We start from the raw sequence: 25,572 nt of genomic DNA on the forward strand, positions 1-25,572 counted from the left end.
ATTCTTATGACCCTAAACTAAAGAGAATCTCCCTCCTCTTCTTATTTCATTTTATTATTTTTCTTATTCTACTTTTTGTATTTATTTACTTTTATCTCAAGTTCTAAAATATATTAAACAAAAATAATTGTCATAATAAACTATATAAAAAATTCTCTATCTTTTAAGATCCATGTTCATATATATATTATATATATTAATGTGTAAACAAAATGTGGACGTGGACACGAAAACGTGGATAACAGAATTATAAATTAGTTGTGGACATGAACATCTTAACAGAATTATAAACTAGTTGTGGATATGGACAATATTCATTCGATTCCATTCATCATCTCGGGATCTAAATTCAATTCTAATCAAAATTACATCCATCCACATCATGACAAAGCGCAAATTCCTTAGATCAGAAATCCCTGACATGCAAGATCTATTACTCTCCGACAAAAAGTAAACGCTTCTTCGATTTTTCTCTCCGCTCATACTCATAATATCATACTTGATTGAAGTTTAACTGCATATGATTTATCAATTGAGCTGAAGAAGCCAAGTGTTTGTATTGGAGATAACAGAGTCTGTGTCTACGTTTTATGGTATAATTTTAGTAACATGAGTCAATGTCCACGTATTGTTGTATAGTTTTATGGAATCAAAACAGAGAGTTTGTCCACTTATCTACTATAAACACCTTTAACATCACATATTCACACATTACATCACTCATCCACACATCACCCGTCCACAAATCACCCAACCACACATCACCCATCCACAAATCACCCATCCACAACTGTCTTTTCCATTAAAAGCAAAATTGTCCGCAATCTGTTGCTGGTCCACAACAAAGTGTGCCACATGTAAGAAGTGTCTCTAAGCGTAATAGAAAGTTAAAAAGTGTCTATCAGTGTAATCTAACTCTTGTATAATTCTCTTCTATTATTTTCTGCTTTTTTCAACAGTTTCTCTCTCTCTTTAGAAAGAAAAGGTCAAAGTTGTCTGCTTCATTCATTTCACCGTAAAAAAAGCTGATACTTGCTGGAGGTAAACCAAACATCTTTTCACCATGGAATCAATGAAGACGCAGTATCTCAAATCTTGGTCTGGTAGAAAGAAGGAAAAGGAGAGGAAGAAGAGGTGGTTCCTGGAAAACGGAAGCCTCTTACTAGAAGAACTAATCTCTGACTCTAATGGTAAATCTATTCCTATACGCAGCTTTCCTTCCGACCAGATCCTTAAAGCCACTAATAACTTTGATTCAAGTTGTTTTGTCTCGGAAGATGCGTACTATAAGTGGTTCAGAGGTGATATAGAAGACAGATCTTATATGATCAAGAAGTTCTCCGAGGATAAAGTTACAGGACACAGAGTTGAAGAGGTTTACAATGATATTGTCTTGTCTGCTCGGATGAGCAATCACAACAACTTTCTAAAACTATTAGGATGCTCCCTCGGGTTTCCTTTTCCTGTTCTTGTGTTTGAATTCGCTAGTAATGGAGTTTTGAATGGGAGAGGATGTATTAGTGTTAACGGGGAAGATTCTTTGTTGCCTTGGGGTTTACGGTTAAAGATTGGGAAAGAGATTGCAAATGCTGTGACATATCTTCACATGGCGTTCCCTAAGATCATCATACATAGAGACGTTAAGCCAATGCATGTTTTCTTGGACAGTAAATGGACCGTGAAGTTGTCTGATTTATCCTTCTCGATATCTCTTCCTGAAGGAAAAACAAGAATAGAAGCTGAAAGAATTATCGGAACATTTGGGTACCTTGATCCGCTATACCATGCCACGAGTTTTGTGACTGAGTATACTGATGTGTACAGCTTTGGGATCTGTTTGTTGGTTCTTGTCACTGGAAAACCGGTTGTCATTGCTGGATCTGATGGAGATCCTCAAGGTATTCTTAGCTATGTGGTAGGATTGTGGGAGAATGGGAAAGTCAATGAAGTACTTGATCCAATGATTGCTAAAGATATGACAAGTGGGCAAAAATCGCAGGTGGAAATGTGTGTTGGGCTGGCTTTGAGATGCTGCGAGGCGAGAGATGAATACAGACCAAAGATGATCCAAGTAGCTAAAGAACTCAAACTGATTGAGGCATTACTGAGAGATACTAGCTAGATGCATGAACTTTCTAATGTTTGTTGCATGCCCCTTTTATCCGTTAGGTTTTCTGTAAAAACATGTTTCAGCTTCATATTTTCGTTGGTTACGTTATCAAAACGAGATACTTAAAAAAGTCTGAAAACAGAGAGATTATTCAATAAACTAAGCTCTTAGACGATGCTTTGACAATTCCTACTGATTTGACTTCTTAGGCCATATCCATCATTGTAAGCAAGTCTTTTTTAATAGGCCAGAGTCTGGAAAATGTTTCACTTGTAAAGATGCAGAGTTTTGACGTATAGTTTGTACCAGCTGGAATTAATGCAGCAGGAACTGCTACTACGTGTAGTGCTAACCGATCAGTTTCCTTCTTGGCAGTGAAAGCAATATCTTTGAAATTACAAGATTGATTAGCATGTGACTCCATCTCCTCGGCTTTGAAATTTTAAGATTGATGGCTGGTCGGTCGACCCTCAGTGTGTATCCCAGCCTTAAGCAAGGCTTTATATGATGCAAATTTCTTAGGAATGCCTCATATCATCTTTTAATTTGACCAATTCCTTTTGTCCTTATAGTTTTACATAGGACAATAGCGTCATTCTTTATTGAACTCAACTTTGAGTTGAAACTTGTGGTGGATACATATCTTCAGTCATCCTCAGATTTTTTAGTTGAGAAGCCAAGTAACCTATGCAAGAATAGGGAACTTGGAACAATGAACCAAAAGTCTCAAAGGAACCGACTGTTTGTTCCAGAAGATGCGGATATGGCTAGGTTATAAGCAACTGCTGAAGGCAGAATCATTCTGTTTGAGACTTTTGGTCGTTTAATTCCTTGAATTTTTTTTTTTTTTTTTTTTTTTTTTTTTTCTGCTATTCTGACGAAGGAAAATATTTGATACCGTAACAATATGACAGCCTTTTTATAAACTTGGTCGTTTGGTTTCTTTTAAAAATAAGTTTTTTCCTTTTTACCCTAAAAAATCATCAAAGTTAATCAAGACGCGTATAAAAAAAGCTGATAGCAGACGGAAGAACAAACTAGCCTTTTGCCAAAAACGTATGGAGCAAAAGAAAATCCATGGATCATCATCAACACATGATGATAGTAATGATAGATCTCTATCCATAGAGGATATTCCCCTCGAGCTAATGGCCGAGATACTCTCAAGACTGCCAGGGAAATTGATTGGTAGGTCTCGCTCCGTCTCTAAGCTATATATGGTCTTCCATCACCACCACTCCATGTTTCATCAACTTATTCGCTGCTAGATCATCACAGCCTTGTGCTCTGCTAATCCTCAGTAAACGCGACAAGCTGTTTGTTTTCTCCTCTCCTCAAGCAGAGAGTTATCAATTTAAAATCCCCCGTGATGGTTTCCTTCAGCGCTATGATTCCGTCCATGGCTTGGTTTACTTGGAAACTTCTACGCAGCTCATGATTTGGAATCCAACCATGAAACGCTTCTTCACTTTACCTGAACCTGAAGGCAGCGAGGGCAAATACATCACAGGATCTTTGGGATATGATCCCATTGACTGTAAATACAAAGCACTGTGCCATCTTACAGGAGACAAGATTGGGATTCTAACATTAGGATCGCAAGAATTATGGAGAATACTATCCCAAGGTTTCCCAAGTCATTCTCGACGCATGTCAGATTGTGTGATATGCATTAATGGAGTCATATACTATCAATGTTGTTTTGGTCTTTCTCTGACTCATGCCATTATGAGCTTTGACGTCAGGTCTGAAAAGTTCCATTTGATAAAATATCCGTCCAGGGATGGTTGTTTTTTCGTATCTTATGAGGGAAGACTAGCTTTGATGGTAAGCTCCAATGGCCACTCTGGTATTGAATTGTGGATCTTGGTGAATGCAGAGAATCACCAATGGGTATACAAACACTTTCCTACACCTCATCTTCCTTACACATTTTGGGCTTTAAGGGATATGAAGTTGAAGGGTGTTACTGACGCGGGTGAATTTATCTACTTTTATTCACCATTCTCTATTTATAAACGTCGTACGGACCTTATTCACCTAAGTTCTGAAGGATGGAGTGGGTTCAGAGTTATATATTTTGATCCGAAGAAAAACTCTTCAAGAGATGTTATTTTTCCAGGAATTGCAATTGACGATTTGAAGCGACTTCGTGTACCTGGATCCGATTTTATGGAAGGCTTAAGTGTTGTACCAAATCACATTGAGAGTCTCATGTCATTGTAATCATTGGTTTACGTTTTATCTTAGACTGACACTTATATAATATTTTTTAAAGATTTTTCCCATCAAAGACAGCAACAACCTCAACTTAATATGTACATAGTTCCTGCCAGTGCAATTGCTAATGATCACGATATGGATAACTATGAATCAACATTTTACTTTCATAAAATAAGTCCATATATATTTTCACTGGGGAAGTCCACTTGAGTTCCTCTAAGTCCTCACACCCTTTCACCAGGTGTCACCAAACAATGGGTTAAGCATGAAGGCCTCAACCATGATGAAAGTTTAGCGAGAGGACCAGACATGGACACAACAAATAATAATACATAATCGATTTTTTTCCTCAAATTTTTGTGAGCAATATATATATATATATATCCCTTATATATGAAAAGAGAAGAATTAGTTTTAATCCATTCACACTACCTTCACCACGTGGCGTTCTCACATTAATTAAAAAAAAACTTACGCTGACATGTCGCTTTAATAGAGTTTCTCAGAATTTTGCTTCCTATTTTGCTTAGAAGTTAGAACAAACGAGAGACGTAAAGATACTCAACATCGAAAAGTTTTAGTTTACGCATAGCCACAAAGTCTACCGTTCTTACGTTTTAGAATCTTTAGCTTGAGCTTTTGCAAGCAAGACTTCTCTAGGAACCCGTCCATGAAAGTCCGTCTCTGTCCACGAATTTCCCGACGAGAGAAGTCAGATAGCTTCTCTGAGGATGATTGTACAACGTCTACGAATCGGAATAGTTAAGTATCAGAATATTATCCAGTGTTGCGAGCTCTAACTACATCCATGTCTTCCTCTCCAACTTCTTCACGGAGCTCCCATCAACTCCCAATAAGAAAGCAAGACGAAGAAGACATAGCATGAACTTGCAGAACGATCTTCCTCTCTTTTTAGGGAGAAGACTCACAATGGTTTCAAACAAGTCAGTCTGATCAACATGAGACATAGAGGAAGAAGCTCGCATAATGATCTTTTTGCTGCTCTGCCGCCGTCCCAAACCAGGAAAGTACTTTCTCGCATATACATCATAGCACGATTAAACTCTCCGCACATATACCCTTCGTTTCCATCGTCTTGATGAGCCTTCTAAACAAATCCACACGGTTTTGTTTAGTACTACTCTCTAACGAAATTCCTTACTATTTGTAAGCTTACTGCTGACATGTACCATCTTCCAAAACTTTATAGTTTCTGAATGATTTTAACAAATCTTTGGTTTTATTGAGCAGTACATGTATTCTATCAACAAACAGAGCTAACCAAGTTGGATAGAAGAATCATTCGATCCACCAATACCTGTGATTCTAATTAGAACATGTAATATATCTACAAAGAGAGCTAATAACCCGTGAGAGATGAACCATTCTTAGGTTCGAAATATTAATGCATCCTCGATTACTTACAACAATATTGCTTATAATTTTTGGCTTCAATGATACTACTACTTATTATCGTATGTGCATGATTGTATCAGGTAAGATATCAAGTTTAAGACAGGGCACAGTTTTTGTTTCTTTCATCAATGTTCCGACGTGGAAGATTAAACCGAAACCCATATTATTATGGTTAACACTTTTAAACCGAAATTCAAAATCAGTTTTTGTAATTACTGAAGGAAATGTTGCGTCTGTTTTTGAAAACGATTTTGCTACCTTGAGTGATTGGCAAGGTTGATTAATGATAAGGGATTTGCTTAAATTTCAAAACTTTGGTTTATGGCAATATATACATCGTATTGTGCTGAGCAAGGCACAAATATATGACATTTAATTCTTTTCTTCTGGAGATACATGTTACTTGCATTAGGTTTTTTAGACCTATATAAGGCACATGTCTCTCATCTTTCTTACTCATAACCTAAACACAAAACCTAAGCATTCTTCACTCATTCTTCTATAATGGCTGCGATAACTGTTGTGTCAGATTTGAAACCGTTCAAGTCTATGTGGAAGATTAGGGTGAAGATCATACATTTGTGGAAGAAGTATTCAGCGGCTGGTGGCTTAACGATTGAGATGGTTCTAATCGACTCTAACGTAGGCATCCTTTACTCTTCATGTTACTAATCTTAAGTATGCTTAATGTGTCATTATCTAATTTCCGACTATTTTTATTGGTCTTTTTAGGGTGTTAAGATTAACGCTTCTGTGAAAAATGATCTGGTTAATCAGTTTGATTCATTCCTTTCACAAGGAAGTTCAAAGATTCTCATCAACTTTTCACTCAACCCCTCTTTCGGTTCATACCGAACAACCATACAACCATACATCCATACAGAATTGGATTTCTCTTGACAACACGCATGAGGAGTTGTGATGATTTTTCCGATGCCCTAACTGGTTTTGAACCAGTCAACTACAAGGACATTCGAGATGGTACACTCAATACGGACTATTCGGTGGTAAGTTCTATAATTATGCTACTTTCTTCTAATACGGAGTGTATATTTCAAGGATATAACTCATATATTTGTGTTTCAGATGTAATAGGTCAGACTGTGTAGGTGGCCTAAATTGAAGTTGTATTAGCTAATGGGAAAGAAACTCATAAACTGACAGTGGAGCTTCGAAATGAAAAGTATGGCTGGCTGTCTTTACTCAAATGTCTCTCGCATCCAATGTATTGTATTGGTATGTTAAGTCTAAGTTTGTTTCTATTATGATAAGTTATTTAAACATGTTGTGTAAGATGGTTCACTTTACATTTTTCATTTAATTTCCATTCTTTGTTTAGACCTTTGTGGAGCTATGGTTGTTGTAGGGGAGTTGCAACAACTTGAAAAACTTGGACCTGGCGAGATTTATTCTTATCAGAATCCCATGATGGAGTTCACTTTGGTTAACACAGAGTTTGAACCTCTGACTTTTACTCAGCATTTACTTTAAAAACAGATGTTAGAGTTTAATATACATCTAAATGCTAACTCTACAATGAATTACAGCTTAACACACATTAAATGCCCATCCCTCTTGCAATGCTCACACTTCAGGCCTCTCCTATCCCCCTTCTTGTAAGGCACCTTGTTGGGCTGAGAGCTCCTTTCAGCTTGAGATGCAAAGGAGAGTGTTTCCTTTGCCTCAAACAAACTGATTGAACCCTCCTCCTTTTGGACTTGGGAACACACTTCTTCAAGTGTTGGGAGCTTCTCAGACCTCAAGATATGTTTAATCAAGGCGTTGTAGGCAAGACTGAGAGTTAACAGCAGGCCAAACACCTTATCTTGCTCCCTTCTTTCAATCAACACCTCCGGATCAACATATTGAGGTCTAAGCATCTCTAGCTCAGACCAAAGGGCTCTGAACTTGCCTAGATGCGCAGTGAACTCCTCATCTTCTTGGGATAGGATGTTGATAGACCTCTTGATCTCAAATACTCGGCTGATGTTGGAGATGTTCCCATATATCTTGTTAAGTGTACTCCAAAGGGCTTTAGCACTCTCACAATATGAGTATGCTTCAAGAATGGATGGAGACAGTGAGCTGTGGAGAATGGACAAGACCTTGAAGTCTTCTTGTTCCCACTTCTCCTTAGATACATATTTGGAACCGGATTCACCATCTGCTGAGCTTTCACTTGAACCGGCAGCCTTGGAGAGCTTTGGAGCATCCGTGAGGCAATGGCTCCATAAGCCTCTCCCTCCTAGAGCTGTCTTCACCAGGCGTGACCAGAGGAGGTAGTTGGGACTATTGAAAGTAACAGCAATGACAATGGCTCTTTTGGACTCCATGTTGAAGCCGGATGAACAAGACTGTTAAAGAACTCTTCAAGGTAGAAGCTTGGGACAAGGTGAGCTGAATCTTCAAGGGCGTGAGCTTGGGAGCTTGTGCATGTAGCGGAAGTCTTCACCAGGAGTCTGAGCAACCTGGCTCTGGTTACTCAGTCTCCTAATCTTGTTACTAAGTCTCTTAGTCTCTTTAATCTCTCATACTCTCCATTAATCTCTTAGACTTTCACCCATACTCTCTTTAATTCTCTTAATCTCTTTTCTATTCTTCATACTTCATCATACACAAATCTCTCATCTGTTCTTACATCACCCAAGTACTGGTACTCTGAAAACCTCATATGGTATCAGAGCCAGGTTGCTCAGACTCCTGGTGAAGACTTCCGCTACATACACAAGCTCCCAAGCTCACACCCTTGAAGATTCAGCTCATCATATCCCTTTGGTATATTCTCCTTGCATCCAACACTCCAACGGTGACATAAGGAAAGGATTGGATCAGAGTAAACCGCCCACACATTGCACATCTTGATTTGGACTTAACCGGATGACTTAGGCGAGAGGAGTGGGCTGTACGGTCGATGGTACGGACCTCCTGTCCGTACCACTTGCCCTATCTTTGTACATTGCCCTATCTTCCCTCTTGGTTGCACCATACATCTTCATGGTTTGCCCTAGGCCGTACATGGCCGTACTAAACGCCCTAGCTTTGCACCATACTGCCATCTTCTCCCAAACTCCTCCAAAGCCTTCACATGATCAGTCTAAGTCTTTCCTATACTTAACTTCACAAGATAACTACTTCAGAACACTTCTGAAGCTTGATTGAATTCTTCTGGACATCTTCTAGAGCTTGCCCTATTATTGTACAAGCTCTATCTTCTCTTCAGTTCAACATTTCTTACTCATAACCTAAACACAAAACCTAAGCATTCTTCACTAATTCTTCTATAATTGCTGCGATAATGTTGTGTTGGATTTGAAACCGTTCAAGTCTATGTGGAAGATTAGGGTGAAGATCATACATTTGTGGAAGAAGTATTCTGCGGCTGGTGGATTAACGATTGAGATGGTTCTAATCGACTCTAACATAGGCATCCTTTACTCTTCATGTTACTAATTTAAGTATGCTTAATGTGTCATTATCTAATTTCCGACTATTTTTATTGGTCTTTGTAGGGTGTTAAGATTAACGCTTCTGTGAAAAAGGATCTGGTTAATCAGTTTGATTCATTCCTTTCACAAGGAGGTTCAAAGATTCTCATCAACTTTTCACTCAACCCCTCTTTCGGTTCATACCGAACAACCATACAACCCTACATCCATACAGAATTGGATTTCTCTTGACAACACGCATGAGGAGTTGTGTTGATTTTTCCGATGCCCTAAATGGTTTTGAACCAGTCAACTACAAGGACATTCGAGATGGTACACTCAATACGGACTATTCGGTTGGTAAGTTCTATAATTATGCTACTTTCTTCTAATACGGAGTGTATATTTGAAGGATATAACTCATATATTTGTGTTCAAGATGTAATAGGTCAGACTGTGTAGGTGGCTCCAATTGAAGTTGTATCATCTAATGGGAAAGAAACTCATAAACTGACAGTGGAGCTTCGAAATGAAAAGTATGGCTGTCTTTACTCAAAGGTCTCTCGCATCCAATGTATTGTATTGGTATGTTAAGTCTAAGTTTGTTTCTATTATGATAAGTTATTTAAACATGTTGTGTAAGATGGTTCACTTTACATTTTTCATTTAGTTTCCATTCTTTGTTTAGACCTTTGTGGAGCTATGGTTGTTGTAGGGGAGTTGCAACAACTTGAAGAACTTGGACCTGGCGAGATTTATTCGTATCAGAATCCCATGATGGAGTTCACTTTGGTTAACACAGAGTTTGAAACTCTGACTTTTACTCAGCATTTACTTTAGAAACAGATGTTAGAGTTTTATATACATCTAAATGCTAACTCTAAAATGAATTACAGCTTAACACACATTAAATGTGTTGCCAATCCTATTTTTATTTTATTTCAGTCTAGCTAAAACTGAATAGACACACTATGATGATGACTCATATAATTTGTTGGGCAATTTTTTCGAATAGCATTTTTTAAGTTTTTGTCAAAAAATAGTCGTTAAAAAAGAAAATGACCAAAATAGCCTTTTTTATTTTTAAAATTTTTAATATTTATTTTTTTATTTTTAAAAATATGAAACTCTATCCCCAAAACTCCGTCCCTTAAATCTAAACTCTAAGTCTAAATTAATTAACCTTAAGATAAAAATACATTTTTATTCTTTAATAAAACTTATTTCGATCATTTTTTCATTAAGGAATATTTTTGTGATAGAAAGTTAAAAATGATTATGCTAGGGAATTTTTCTAATTTTTTTTTTCTGAATAGAAAATTGATGTAAAAAAAAGATCTGGTTATTGTTTTTCTTTTTTTCCTATATGAATTAACAGATTATCAATGGCGGCATTTTAATGATGAAAGAATAAAAAAAACACATAACTTATGGAAGAAAAAGAAAACATAAATGATTATATGTAGGAAATAGTACGAGAGATGGACATATAAATTGAGATTCGGGGCCGTCTCGGTTTATTAATTGTTCGGTTTATTTCCCTTCCAAATTTAATTTCGAAGGAACAATTCTCCTGGGGACTTTCCCTCTGTTTCCAAGGTAACATTTTCTCGGGAAAATTTAGATTATTTTCTAGGGAAAGAACTCCCCGCGCTCTTTCTTTTCTTGAAACTAGGTCAAATCGTACTTTAGAAATTCATCTGGATAGAAATTGACTGACTAAAGATAGTCTGGATTGGATCTCATTGTAGTCAAATATTTTTCCGGGAAAACTCTTATTGCCGCACTATCTATTCTTAGAAATCTCTGTTTCTGATCGATACTCTTGATTTCGTTTCCGTTCGTTCATGTGTGGTATCTAGGCGAGAGACTTTCTCGGGAAGACATCGTAACACACGTTTTCTTCACTGATTCGTTTGCTTCGTAGTATATCGATGCAATTTTGGATTTTTTTTTTTGTTTTTGTGTCCAGGAAACGATGATGAAGATGGCAATTGATACGGAAGATTGGGAGGAGGAGATGAATACCGCACAAATTGTTAAGCCGTATATGGATAGGATTGTTTTGGATTATCTTGTGACTGAAGGAAAGTTGGAAGCGGCCCATATATTCATGGAAGAATCTCTAATCAGGGTAATGATTCAACATTTTTTTCTAAGTTTCTTGAGTGTTTCTATTCTCACTTTGTTGTGTTATCAGCTCAAATACAGCTTGTGGATGAGCGAATTACCCAACGAGTTGCTATTGTGGAAGCCATCAAAGCTGGAGATCTCAATTTTGCTAAAGAGGAGCTGAGTGCTTTCAAGCCTGAGGTACACTGTGATTTGATCTGTGTTCTCTCATCAATATTGTGGTTATAATCAAAACCTGAAACTTGTGCAGATACTGAGAAACTTCCATCTCCTTAAGCAACAGTTCATACAACTTATCCGTGAGGAAAGACACAATGATGCATTTGATTTTGCTCAGCTTCATCTGAAACCATTTCACGAGGATGTGTGTTTCTCATCTCCGTGTATTGTTTTTGATTATAGAGATCATAGTACTGACTGTTTTTATTCAGATGGCATTTTTAAAACAAGTGGAGGAAGTTATGTCTCTTCTCGTCTTTGAGAACATTTCAACATGTCCCGTGAAAGATTTTCTTGGCGAATCCCAATGGCTTAAGACAGCTAGTGAAGTAAATGCAGCAATTCTTAGCAGCTTCGGGAAAGGTAACTTTCTTTTTTTCATTTCACTGTTTGAAGTGTGTTCTCTTAGCACCTGTACCATGTTAACAAGTATGTTATGTTTGTGAATTAATAGGTCCCAAACTTCAACGCTTGCTGAAAAAGCTGACACTGAATCAGAAACAGTTGGATGAGAGAGCATATGAGTACCCACGTATGAGTGATATGTCCACTGGTGAGCTCATATACCCAGAAGAATGAAGAAACCAATCTGCCAGAGAAAACCACACCAATTTACACATTGCTACTGCTATTTTTGGTTTGTTTGTATTAACCGGGTTACTTTGTTTTTTCTTCTCTGGTTATTTTCGGTATAGCTTTTATCACATACAAACATCATTTGTACAAAGATCATTTTGAATCAACGAAACAAACAAAGAGATATTCTCTCTAACGACTCCGTATCTAGTGTTTGATTCAATGAACTTCTCCCACTTCATTCACAAATTTCGCCCACTCTTCAAATCGAGAAGAGGTGGCCAACGAGGAAGAAGAATCTTATCAGGAGTTCTTTTTCACGTAAGTAATCAATGTTTGAAGTGGAGATCAAGATCCAATTCATTTCATGTTACACTTCTGACATATCTTATCTGCTGACATGTTTGGTTGTTGTGTAAATGGAACTCTGGTAGGGACTGTCTCCAAGTATATCAAGGGTCCTCTGTTTCCTACCGTCGCTTAACATGGCCAGAACGAGAAGTATGCTCCTCTTATTCTTTCCTTTCTTTTTGTTGAATTATCCTCCCAGCTCCTTGCATGTGAGGTTCATTGTTATGCTCTGGGGTTTTGTTCTGAATGTTGGCAGGGTTACTGTCAACTTTGGGCAGGAGAAGTTTGCTTTTGATCTTAAGGTAAGATACGATTGGCTACTATTTCTTAGCTTTTGAGTAATTCGAGCAAATTATTTACACTTGCCACATTTCAAAGGAAGTCAAGTGTATGAAACTGATATTTCAACTTCACTACCATTGATAAATCCATAAATAATACAAGATGCAAGCTCTTGCAGAAGGTCAACCATAATAATAAGCTTAGCCACTCCATAATCTTTCTTTAAGAGCAACTGCAACTGGTTTGTTTATCATCATAGGTAACCTGCTCATACTTTCCTCATTTAATATCAGATAAGGAACTCCACTCAATTCAACACTAACAGCTGTAGAGGTGATTTGAGGTTCATTAGGTGAGAATTCAGATTACCAAGGGGCGACGAACATTGGGAGATAGGTCAGCTCAGAAGGGAGAAGATATCCAGAATGTGTTGCCCAGAGCTTCCACTGCATGGCGTCTAGAACATGCATCTTTTTTTTTAGATATTTGAATAAAAAAGATTTTGAGTATAGAATAAGTGAGTCTAAGAGCATTTGTATCTATAATTTGTTTTTTTTTCTTTTCATATTGTGTCTAATTTATAAAATAAAATAAAAACTAGGAGAGAAAATGGCGAATTATTGCCTCCGATACAAGCTTTCTCTCTTGGAAAATGGCAAACACATGATACAACATATATATTTTAATATTTATTATTTGAAAAATAATAATTATATGTGGTAAACTCTACCTTCCTCGAAGAAGAAGACGATGACATTTTCGAAAGATAAAGTCTTAAAAATATTAAAAATAAATGATCGTGAGAAGGTTTTCCAGCTTGTTTAAAGAAATTTATAATGTTTTTGCTTTTAACTTCATCATGATCACCTGATATTTATAGATCTTTATGTTTTACGATAATATTTGTTGAAATCATATCTTGTTAGGCTAAAAATAGAATTTACATGAGAAGCAGATGAAGCTATTTGACAATAGTTAAATTATAAACTGAAAATAATTTTGACTATTTTACTAACAAAAAGCCAAATGATTCATTTTCTTTATACTGCGTCATAGTCAGATGATAATTATATATTTTTAAACTTATCTATTACGATAATATTTGTTTAAATCATTTCTTGTTAGGCTAAAATATAAATTAAATGAGAAGCGGATGAAGCTATTTGACTATAGTTAAATTATAAACTATAAACAACTTTGACCATTTTACCAACACAAAGCCAAATAATTTTTTTCTTTATACTTAGTCATAGTCAAATGATATTTATAGCTTTTAATTTTATCTTTTATGATAGTATTTGATTAAATTATTTTTGGTAGGCTAAAACTAAAATTCAAATAAGAAGCTTATGAAGTTTAAATTTGTCATGGTCACGTCTTTTTTATAGCTTTTAGTTTATTTCTTACAATAAGATTCAAGTGAGAAACGAATGAGTTTATTTGAATGAATTTTATTGTTAGTCTAAAAATAAGAGTCACATGAGAAGCCAATATTTTATTTCCAACTGCCCATCCATCTTCAGTTCCAGCAAATCTAAATTTTGAAGTGGCTTGTTTCTTATATGACTAGCCTCGGAAATTTCCTTTAATTGAAATTATTTCAACATTAATAATGATAAACTCTTATAACAAAAATAGTATACGAGTTAAAACTTATTGAATGTGGCTTACATTGCACCGATCATCCCACCATTCCGAATCCATCTCGATTTCATTGGTAGTCTGATTAACATGTACTCCAGTTTTTTTTTTGCTTAACCTTTTGTATGCAGTGTACCATATTTTCAGACTATCATAATGATTCTTAAAGTTTTTCCATACCAGTTTATATCCCGTTGCTTTTTAAAATTTATCGAATAATCGTTCTTTTACTTCTTTTAAAAGGAGAGCCTCTTTCTAGTTCTCTTCTTCTTGTTCGGATACAAACACTTCAAGGAATGCATGAGTCTTGTTATCATTCCATGTGATCTTGTTTTATTAAAATATTAAACCAAAATACATTATATTCATATAACATAATATCCATAAAAGTTGTACTAAAATCATTTAACATATAAATACATTACCTTTCGAGAGGAAGACGATGACATTTCTGTAGAAATAAAAGATTTAAATTAATTTAATGTAACACTTAGAAAACTATATATATATATATATATATATATATATATATATATTGATTGTTGATAAGAAAAGCAAAATAATTCTTTACTTGTTGGTTTTGTGTGTTTGATGAAATGAGGTTTTCTTCATGTTTTATGTTGAAAAAAATATTCTTAAAATAATATTTAATTTATTTTTTTTTATTTTGAATCTTTCGTAAATATTTTCAGTTACCTTTATAATAGTTTCTATATTTTAATAAACTAATGTCTAATAATAGTAGGTTATGACTTTTTATTCATGTTAAAAACCTAACTAATTAATGATAATTATTTTATTAATTACTATACTTATTGTTTTCTTTATTTTGGTCAAAAATGAACAAAATACAAAAATGAAAAAAAAACAGTTTTTTTTTTTTAAAATGGACTTTCAAGGCTTTACAAATTTCTAAAGACTAAAAGAGTTGATTGGCAATTTTTTTGCTTTGAAGGCTTTACACAACCACAAAGCCTCAACAGCCCAAACAACAATCGGACCCTTTGTTGCCTCCGATACAAGCTTTCTCTCTTGGATATATTCTTATTTTCCCGGCGAAAATGGCGAATTATTTCTCGGAGGTTTCTGGAAAAAGAGGAAGAGGAAGCAAGATATCCGAGGGCGATGGATAAGAGCAACTTCGAAGATCCTTTCACCGATCTCTCAGATGACAATCTCACTGTCAAGTACACATACGGTGGCAGTTCTTCTAGCATGGAGGGCATGGTTCAGCCCCGAATTCAGGCGCCGATCAAGTGCATCGCTTACTACTTGGAGATTCTTGTGACTAACGCTGGGTCTGAGGGGCGAATCGCTACTGGTTTCTCCACGGCGAGTTGGATTGACAGTCTAGGGTAATGCGCTCTATCTTCGCCCCCTTTCTCCTGATTAAGGTGAAACTAGGTCTAGATGAAGTGATTCGCTAAAGAAGAGATTTAAGCAACTTTGATGTGCGGCGTTTAGATTCAGTGAAACTGAGCAAATTGTGCGTTTGGATGTTGATTTTGTTTCTGTCACAGTACATTGTTTGCAACGATTCAGTGAACTTGAGCAAATTTGTTTCTTGGACGAGGTCATCATGTACTTTTCTCTCCTCAAAGAGAGCAAAAACTGTTTTCTTCGTTGCTGTTTTGGTATATCACAAATGTTTGGCTTTGTTTTTGTGAAATTGGACTTCTTCATTTATACTTGTGATTGTAGATCATCGGACTTCAAGAAATGCTATTATCATGGTGACACTGGCCTCATTCACTGTCTCCAAGGAAAGGGTTTGACTATAACTGCTGCCAACAAAACTACTGCAAGCACGTATACGGGTTGCGGTATAGACTATGTTTCACAGGAATTTTTTTTCACGTGAGTAACCAACTAGAGATCCTATCCATTTCAAGTTTTCTTATTTGCTGACATCTTCCATTTCTTATTTGATGATAGCAAAAATGGATCTTTGGTAGGGACAAGCCCCAAGGTCTTCAATGGTGTTCTGTACCCAACAGTGGCTCTACACAGCAAAAACGAGGAGTATGTCTCTTCTTTTCTCTTTTGTGCATTGACTGATGATTGCCTTTTCTCTGTTTTACTAATCTTCTCTATGCTTTTTTTTTTTCTTTTTGTTCTCAATGAAATCTCGGCAGAGTCACTGTGAATTTCCAACCCCAAACGTTTCGTTTTGATCTTGTGGTAAGATCCTCAATTTCCATATATGTGTCCGCATATGTTTCTCTGATAACAGTTTTGACCACTTATTATGAATGACACTTGTTTTAGGGACACAAAACATTTATCAAGCGTGGAGATTGAGAAGATATCTATCTCTCCAAGCGTAACTCTAGACCTGGTGAAGAGCTACTTGGCTCGGTATGGGTATCAGAATACCCTCCATGCCCTGGGCGGTCCAGACAACACTGACTCTTCGGATTCAGATCCAGATAACAACTCTTCGGATTCAGAGAACCACTCTTCGGATTCAGATCCAGACAACCACCCTCCACATCCGCCTTCTGGTCTTGAGGTAGTTCTCAGACAGCTTAGGGCTTCCTCTTACTTCTGCCGTCGATGAATCTATTCTGCCTTCACCAGTTGCTTATAGCCTAACCATATCGGCATCTTTTTGAACAAACACTCAAAAACGTTCCACGGTTCCTTTCAGACTTTTTCGTCGTTTAATTTCTTTTAGAAAAATTCTCTTCTTTTTCTTTTTGGCTATTGTGGATAAAAGAAAATATTTGATTTCGTAACAATAGGGGGAAAACTTCAAATGTCTTTTTCAATCTCGCAAACAATATTGATACATCTATTCTTCTCTATCAAAAGAAGTGGAGTACACAACATATTTCATGTGTGTTTTTGTAAGTTGGCCATCTTATAGAAATCTAAAATTGGTTGCATAATTTGTTATAATAAATCTATAAAATACACGTTAACATTATTATCCTTAATTAAACATATTAAATAGAGGAATCACGACCCTCTCAGACTTTGGTTTAGTTTCAATTTCTATATATTTGTTATTTTTCATATACATAACACAAACATATGGTTTGAATCATTTATGAACGACAACAAAAAATCTTCTCATCCCACCACCAATATCATTATATTTTAGTGAACTGTTTGATAAATTTTTTTGAAGTTCATGATGATAAAGAATATTGAAGTTCCCTTCTCCCCGTCGTGAAAAAGAATCTTGCAGTTCAAGCAGATATTGATCTCACTATTATTGTCAACCACCTGTAAACGTTGAAACTTCAAAAAATGTGAAATCAAAATATTATATTAGGAAATATACATTTTTAAAACAATAACTATAAATTGTTAATATAATACGTGCTTATTTGCCAAATGACCAAAAGAATCAGAAATCAGATTTGTAGAGAGGAGAAAGAGATAGGAAGAGAAAGTAGAAGATAGTTGGTGTTTTTGGATAGTTAGTGAATTTGTTTTTTTTTCTGTTATTAGGCCTAATTTCCCATATGGTATTCCAAAAATCAGTCAACTGGCATTTGAGTAAATTTGTGAAAACAAATACACGAAAACATGAATAACAAGATATTTTAAATATTTAACAATTTTCTTTTCATAACTAATTTTACAGAAGATCCTAATCTAAATTTATCCGATTCAAATATTTCTATTATACTTCAAAACTGATAAATATAATATCTTTTTGATCTTTTAAAAATAAACTAGATTTTGACCCGAGCTTAGAAAACACAGATTTATTTTCGAAATTACATTATTATTAATGAATTTATATATAAGACAGTGTAGGTTTCGAGGACACATTTATTCGGAACTACAAACCGAACCACACCAAACTGTAAAAATCAAAATTGAAAGAAATTTCATAAATAACCGAACATATCATATATTTGTGGAACCGAAATATTGAAACCGAACTGAGAGACTAATGGGTATTTGAATTTAAAAATATAAATTACATAATTAAAAATATTAAACATATTTAATTTCTAAATAACCGAATATCCTAAAAAAGCTATTTAAAAACCTAAGTACCCAAAAACATTTACCGAATATATTTTTATTCAAAATATTAAAAAATATTTGAATTATCTGATTTTTTTATCATCTGATATTTTATCGATACAATCTGAATTATCCGATATTTAAACTGAAAGACCTAAATTATCTGATATTTTTATCTATAAATTCGTAATTACCGGAAAAACCAGAACCAAACCAAAACTAAATTTGATCAGTATTTTTTTTTGCATATTTGCTAGTTCTCAACTTTGCTATTGAACCAAACCAAAATAACCCAACTGAAACCAACCCAAATTTTGTAAATAATTGAACAGTTGCTAAACAGTTTCTAAATTTGTAGAACCAAAACACTAAAACTAAAATACCGAACCAAAACCAAACAAAAACCAAAATACCAAACTGAAACGGAATGATGAGAAATAATAGTGTATATACATTTAAATGTTGTCAAAAAGGCATTCAATTTTTACAAATTATTAAACTCCTTTTAGTAGAGGTACATATATGGTTTTATAAATGAGATAAGATATTAGGAATGTTTTTATATTCGATCTAGACTCGCGGTCGAACAGCAAAACCCAGTTGCTGTATATAATTAGGACGGACTTGTGTTCTTCATGTAGTATTCTATCAGAGATTCTACCAACTAATATATTTCCATAAAATTCTGATTTATTGAAAACCTATTGATTACAAATCCAATAAGACCCAAAACACCCGTTATTAACCTGTGAACCAACACCGGCTCATACGGAGAAAACCCAGAAAATCTTATAATACTTTAAAAAAAATGAATTAAACTTCTCATATACTTTACAATATTACATAAAAGAATAAAATATTTATTTTGTTATATAAACTAAACACATTGTATTTATGTTATGCATTTCAGATTATAAGTTTTGTAATAATCAATACTATAACAATTTTAATGTAGATAAATTATTTCTTTTGTTTAGAAACATACAATGAGTTAGACCTATTGATATGAGAGATAATATCTTATGTTAAATAAATACACGTTATTGTATACTCGCATGACTTTCTTCAACTTTGAATAGTAATAAGGTCAACATATGTATTTTATCTTCTTTTAGTTCATAGGTGTATCTAAGGAGAGATGTAATTTAACTATTATGCGTTTTGCTTGAGTTAAGAAGAATGATCGATTAGGAAATTAAACATATTAGTAGCGATCGAGTTAATTTATGTGTGGGTCCCATAAATTGTGTTGCTATAATAAAGTTCAGTTATAATGTTTGGTTAGTTATAATAGGTTAGTTTAAGAATGAAAGGTTGCAACAATATCTACTATGCTATTGTGTTTGTATTCTATTTTGATACTACTTCATATTATGTATTATATTATGTATTATGCGTATATTTTGATGTTTGAGTTAGGGTTTATATTTCCTTTTAGTGTTTAGTGATTAGTGTTATGAGTTTAGTTTGTGGAAGTTTTAGGTTAATGTTGGGGTACGAATTACTTCATTCTTTGCAATCATAGAAAATTCAAAATTTAAACAATATGTACTATGTTATTTCTTTTGTTACTATTATATTATGACATTACTTCGTATTATGTACTATGTGCATATTTTTATATTTGGGTTAGAGTTTATATTTCCTTTTAAAGTTTAGTGATTAGTGTTTTGGTTTAGCTTACATGAGGTTTTGAGTTGATTTTGAGATAAGTATTACCTCATTCTATGCAATTATAGACATTTTAAAATATGAACAATATGTATTATACTATTTAATATGTTCCATTCTATTTATAATGTCTCTTTCTTCAATCCACACTAATTATACTGGTGATCACCACGAACACCACCACAACTACAGTAATCTCTGTCATGAAAGATTACTTTTTTTATGTACTGACGACTGCTTCATTCTCCATAACCATTACTACCATAGTTTTCACCACCGTTGTTGTAACCATCACCACCGCATCTTCCCTTCATGTCCGTTGCGGTAACCACCTCTATTCATCCTCCATCACTGAGCATCATTGATTTTTTTTATCAATACAATTTTGTTTTTTTAGGTTCACATGTTTTTCACCGTAAACATCATCAATTTCTTTCACCTGCAACTTATTATAAAAATAGGTAAAACCAGATGAAATTTGAATTTTTTTGTTATTGACTTAATAATGTCAAAATCAAAGTTATATTCTTCATTTTGCCTCCAAAATTGGTTATTTAGCAAATTCACCCTAAAATTAAATGCAATTATACATGTAGCTTGTAGTTTTTATTTAATAACATATTTATTTTTGGTGATATAGTAATCGTTTAATAAAGTTTGTATAATAATATTTTATTTTACTCTGAAAAAATAAATCCAAAACCACCATTCATGTTTTTGAAAAAGCCAAAATCTATTGCACAATAAAAAATTAAAACCAAATTATAAAACATAAAAAATAAAACCAAAAAGTAAAAATTAAATAAACAATCATCACTTTAGTTAAGATTAGATTATGTAAGTTTGGTTAAAATTGGTTTGTTTATAATATGATTTAAAGGTTATTAAAGCACTCATGTTAAAAAAAAAAATTTATATTGACTTTATATTTGAAAACAAATAAACTTGAAATTGAGTTTTCATAAAAAAATATATGTTTTTAAATAGTAGTAAAAGTTCCTATATAATAAAATATTTTAAAATTTATAAATTCTGAACTAATATAGCCAGATCGGGCCTTAGAATATAAGCCCAAACTATTTTTGGACCGAACCAAACTGGGCTCAAATATTTCAGGATTTTACGACGCGCCAGATTAGCCCGATTGATATCTTTAATACTCAATAAGTTGATAAACCAAAGTCTCAAATTTAACTGGTTCAAAATATGATGTAAATCGATAAAATAATAAAATAATTTTTTTAAGAAAACTTATGTAAATATATAGTCCCCCTAAAATCATAAATTAACAGTCTACACGTATATAAATTTTATATAAATAAGAACAAACCAGCGTATTATTTTTTTATGTTCATAATGAAATTATATTTATATTTCAATATTTAAATATATTTTGATGACATTTTGTACGTAAAATTATATCTAAAACCATAATTAAATTCTATGAAATATATTTATATTCACCGAAAAATATAATAAAAGTCATATAAAATTTATATTTTAAAATTTTAATTAATGTTTTATTTTATTTTATATAAATTATATTTTGAAATAAAAAATATAAAAATGTTTTTTTTGTAAATTAATAACTTTATAGATATTTTACAGAGTTTTTTTCTGTATATTTATAAATTTTGAGTGGATAATCATTATCCATGACAATTTTTGATGACATTTAGTACAAAAAATTATATCTAAAACCACATTTAAATTCTATGAAGCATATTTATATTTTTACCAAAAAATACAATAAATGTCATATAAATTCGTATTTCAAAATTTTAATTAATGTATATACAATAAAATAAAATATTTTATTTTCTGTTATAAAAATTATATTTTAGAATAAATAAAATCTGAAAAATTGTAAATTAGTAACTCTGTAAATTAATAAAATATTATAGTCTCAACATGATTAATTTATAGAGTTTTTACTGTGTATTCATAAATTTTGAGTGGATAATCATTATTCACCAGAAATTTTTTTCTGTTAGGATGAAGGAAAATATTTGATAATCCTAACAATATGACAGTTACATTTGTAAAATTGGTCCTTTAATTTATTTTTAACATATTTTCCCCTTTTCTTTCTCCCAAAAATTAGAAACCCGTTTTAATTCGTGTATTAAAAGCTTTAGCAGACGGAAGAAAAGACTAGGGTTTTACCAAAAAAGGTATGGACCAAAATAAAATCGATGGATCAACACATGATGATGATAATGATAGATCTCTGTCAATAGAGCATGTTCCCCTCGACCTAATGGGCGAGATTCTCTCAAGACAGCCAGCTAAATCGATTGGGAGTTCTCGCTCTGTCTCTAAGTTATGGTCTTCCATCACCACAACTCAAGGTTTCATCAAGTCATTCGCTGCTAGGTCATCGGAATCATCACAGCCTTGTGATCTGCTAATCTTCAGCAAACGCGACAAGCTGTTTGTTTTCTCCTTTCCTCAAACAGAGAGTTATCAATTTAAAATCCCCCGTGATGGTTTCCTTCAGCGCTACGATTCCGTCCACGGCTTGGTTTACTTGGAAACTTCTACGCAGCTCATGATTTGGAATCCAACCATGAAACGGTTCTTCACTTTACCTGAACCTGAAGGCAGCGAGGGCAAATACATCACAGGATCTTTGGGATATGATCCTATTGACTGTAAATACAAAGCATTGTGCCATCTTACAGGAGACAAGATTGGGATTCTTACATTGGGATCGCAGGAGTCATGGAGAATACTATCCCAAGGCTTCCCAAGTCATTCTCGACGCATGTCAGATTGTGTGATATGCATTAATGGAGTCATATACTATCAATGTTTTTCTGGTCTTTCTCTGGCTCATGCCATTATGAGCTTTCATGTCAGGTCTGAAAAGTTCCATTTGATAAATTATCCGTCCAGGGATGGTTGCTTTTTCGTATCTTATGAGGGAAGACTAGCTTTGATGGTAAGCTCCAATGGCCACTCTGGTATTGAATTGTGGATCTTGGTGAACGCAGAGAATCACGAATGGGTATACAAACACTTTCCTACACCTTATCTTCGTCAGACATTTTGGGTTTTGAGGGATATGAAGTTGAAAGGTGTTACTGACGCAGGTGAGTTTATCTATGTTTATACACCATTCTCCATTTATACACGTCGTGGGGACCTTATTCACCTAAGTTCTGATGATTGGAGTGGGTTCATAGTTATATATTTTGATCCGAAGGAAAACAGTTCAAGAGAAGTTAAGTTTCTAGGAATTTCAATTGACGATTTAAAGCGACTCCGTGTACTTGGATCCGAACTTATAGAAGGTTTAAGTGTTGTACCAAATCACATTGAGAGTCTCATGTCATTGTAATAATTGGTTTTTCGTTTTGTCTTAGACTGACACTTGTGTAATTTTTTTTTACTATTTTTCCCAACAATGACAGCAACAACCTGATGAGATTGTATTTGAGAAAGAAGTGAACGTGGCCATTAGTTTCCATATTACTTTTTATGTAGTGGGATTATGTTTCCTTAAGTTTAGGATGTTTTGCTTTTTACCCACGTTTCATGTTTCACGTAGTTAGTTTATTTATTTAGTTTTGTATTTAAGTATCACTTGGGAAGAGAATGAGAGGAGAATTGAAGAGAAAATTGTGGTAACTTCGGTAGAGTTTGGCTGAAAGTTTAAACTGTCCAACGAAAAACTATGATTGGTAAAAATTAGAACAAAGTAAGTAAGTTTTTATTTTAATTGTTGTTGTAATTAGAGAGTTTAGAGAATGAATATTTTTATGTTATTAATGATCAATGGGTTCCTTTATATAAGGATTACAAGATGAAGATAAATGAAAAGTATCCAAAACCTAAACTCACTAGGATTAGGAAAGAGTTTCCTTTTTTCCAAGCTTTGTGGCTGCCTCTCTCTCTCCTGAAGTCGGTTCTCTCTCTCCTCTCTCTAGGGCTTCGGCCATCTCCCCATCTTCTAGGTATTTGGCCGGTCTTGGACCGGGCCTGGTTAATGACAATCCACTTCATGATTTATAACACTCCCCCTGGGATGCCATAACCATATAGGATTTGTAGTACGCTTCATGTTGCCTCATTAAAACCTTATCAGGACAACCCAGTGGGACAAAACCATGATGAAGGAAAAAGAGTACAACACGCACTATTCCCCCTGATGTGAACCTCAGTGTAGGTTTCTACATTCTACGCATCTGGTGCGTGATCTTTCATGTATATGTAGGAAGGGAGTAATCGGCCAAGTTCATTACTAAGCCGTATCTAGACCACTTCGACCTCTTAGGTCGTTTCTCATGTCTCTTGACATCGAGTGTCCCGGTAAAGCATGTGTGCTAAACAATATGAACCATATTGTCCTCGGAGATCACTATTTGGTCTTTGCAAATCGTGTTTGCATGTGTCCATGGTCTAGACGTGTTTGTCTATTGTCAAACTCTTTACTTTGGCCATTATAATTACCATCGACCATGTATCAATCTGGTCGATCTATGTTCGGGTCATAGACCTCGTTCATACGTGTCCACTACTTGTCTCATGAGTGTTCAAGATCAATGATCATTACTGTGAGTTTATAATCTCTTATTATGGCTCTGCGGCCGAACACTCTCATGGATGTGGACATCGGTTTCTTTGCATTAGGTAATGCCATATTCATTATTCTTTGCATTCCTATCTTAATGATGATGATGTTGTCTCATGACCTCAGTTGATGTGGATCATATCACACGCTAAGTATACATTATTAGGTCATGGACTTCGGCTTTCACGAGCTTATGGACTACAATACTCTATATCCGACAGGTAAGGATAGATTAAACATCTCCTCTTATCCTTACGACAAAACTTTGTGGAGTTTATACACCAGCAGACCGTTCTGCTATGCCAGATCCTTAAGGGATCTGATTGTCGGATTGCAACCTGATGGTTGATCTTTTCTACTAGCCCGTGATCAAAGGATAAGAGCCAGACTCCTTTTAGCAGAAGGGGCCAGACGCCTTTATCTGAAAGCCGGATGCCTTTTAGCTTAAGGGCTGGACGTCTTTAGTCGAAGGACCGGACGCCTACAGATACGTTATGTATCAGTCTACTAACCTCTTTTAGGTTTAGTACAAACACAAGGGATTTCAAATGTATATGGACTATTATTGGATTGTCTTTTATACAACTCCAAGATCATGCGTGATCACTTTCTTTTACATACTATATGCAGCTGCTTTTCAGTACATGAATCAGCTTAGGAACAAAGCTGTTCTTTCAATTTTATCCAGTGATCCATATGCTACTACATCATTGTATCTAATTTCTTTCTTATGACCAGACCATTGTCAATTTTGAAATCTGTAGCAGCAACCACCACATAAGAGTTTATGTCCTTATAATCTGTTCTTTTGATCTCTGTGAGTACCTTGTGTAACAAGCTATAATCTAATGCTGTTAGTAGGAAAACATGAACACTCTAGACCTCGGGATCATGTGACTTTTCTCACGGTTTCTTTATCTCACAAGATCCATCTATTTCACTGGTTTATCATATGGCGTTTC

At 34.5% G+C, this 25,572-nt stretch overlaps 2 protein-coding genes and 3 long non-coding RNA genes across 5 annotated transcripts; all 5 read left to right on the forward strand.

Moving 5' to 3' along the window:
* The first annotated feature begins 942 nt into the window (after positions 1-942).
* On the forward strand, positions 943-2,287 carry LOC106435677 (serine/threonine-protein kinase ZRK1). Its single transcript, XM_013876588.3, has one exon. The coding sequence runs from the start codon at positions 1,064-1,066 to the stop codon at positions 2,120-2,122; it is 1,059 nt and encodes a 352-aa protein (XP_013732042.1). The 5' UTR covers positions 943-1,063; the 3' UTR covers positions 2,123-2,287.
* Positions 2,288-9,767: 7,480 nt separating this feature from the next.
* Positions 9,768-12,298, forward strand: LOC125583638. The gene is made up of 5 exons (XR_007320680.1): positions 9,768-11,308; positions 11,375-11,487; positions 11,558-11,671; positions 11,739-11,889; positions 11,981-12,298. It is a non-coding gene; the product is annotated as an uncharacterized LOC125583638 (long non-coding RNA).
* Positions 12,299-12,546: 248 nt separating this feature from the next.
* LOC111203958 lies at positions 12,547-14,850 on the forward strand. The gene is made up of 3 exons (XR_002656370.2): positions 12,547-12,603; positions 12,710-12,755; positions 13,029-14,850. It is a non-coding gene; the product is annotated as an uncharacterized LOC111203958 (long non-coding RNA).
* Positions 14,851-14,992: 142 nt separating this feature from the next.
* LOC125583639 lies at positions 14,993-17,169 on the forward strand. The gene is made up of 2 exons (XR_007320681.1): positions 14,993-16,557; positions 16,645-17,169. It is a non-coding gene; the product is annotated as an uncharacterized LOC125583639 (long non-coding RNA).
* A 5,041-nt stretch (positions 17,170-22,210) lies between these two features.
* Positions 22,211-23,407, forward strand: LOC106438483 (putative F-box protein At4g09190). Its single transcript, XM_022697562.2, has 2 exons — positions 22,211-23,129; positions 23,403-23,407. Exons 1-2 carry the CDS (start codon positions 22,211-22,213, stop codon positions 23,405-23,407), a joined length of 924 nt encoding a protein of 307 aa, XP_022553283.1.
* The last annotated feature ends 2,165 nt before the right edge of the window (positions 23,408-25,572 follow it).

The sequence above is a fragment of the Brassica napus genome, chromosome C3 (assembly GCF_020379485.1).
Source record: "Brassica napus cultivar Da-Ae chromosome C3, Da-Ae, whole genome shotgun sequence".
Taxonomy (NCBI): domain Eukaryota; kingdom Viridiplantae; phylum Streptophyta; class Magnoliopsida; order Brassicales; family Brassicaceae; genus Brassica; species Brassica napus.

What these genes read in the sequence shown, in the direction of transcription:
- LOC106435677 (XM_013876588.3), top strand. Translation starts at nt 1,064, where the DNA reads ATGGAATCAATGAAGACGCAGTATCTCAAATCTTGGTCTGGTAGAAAG.
- LOC106438483 (XM_022697562.2), top strand. Translation starts at nt 22,211, where the DNA reads ATGGACCAAAATAAAATCGATGGATCAACACATGATGATGATAATGAT.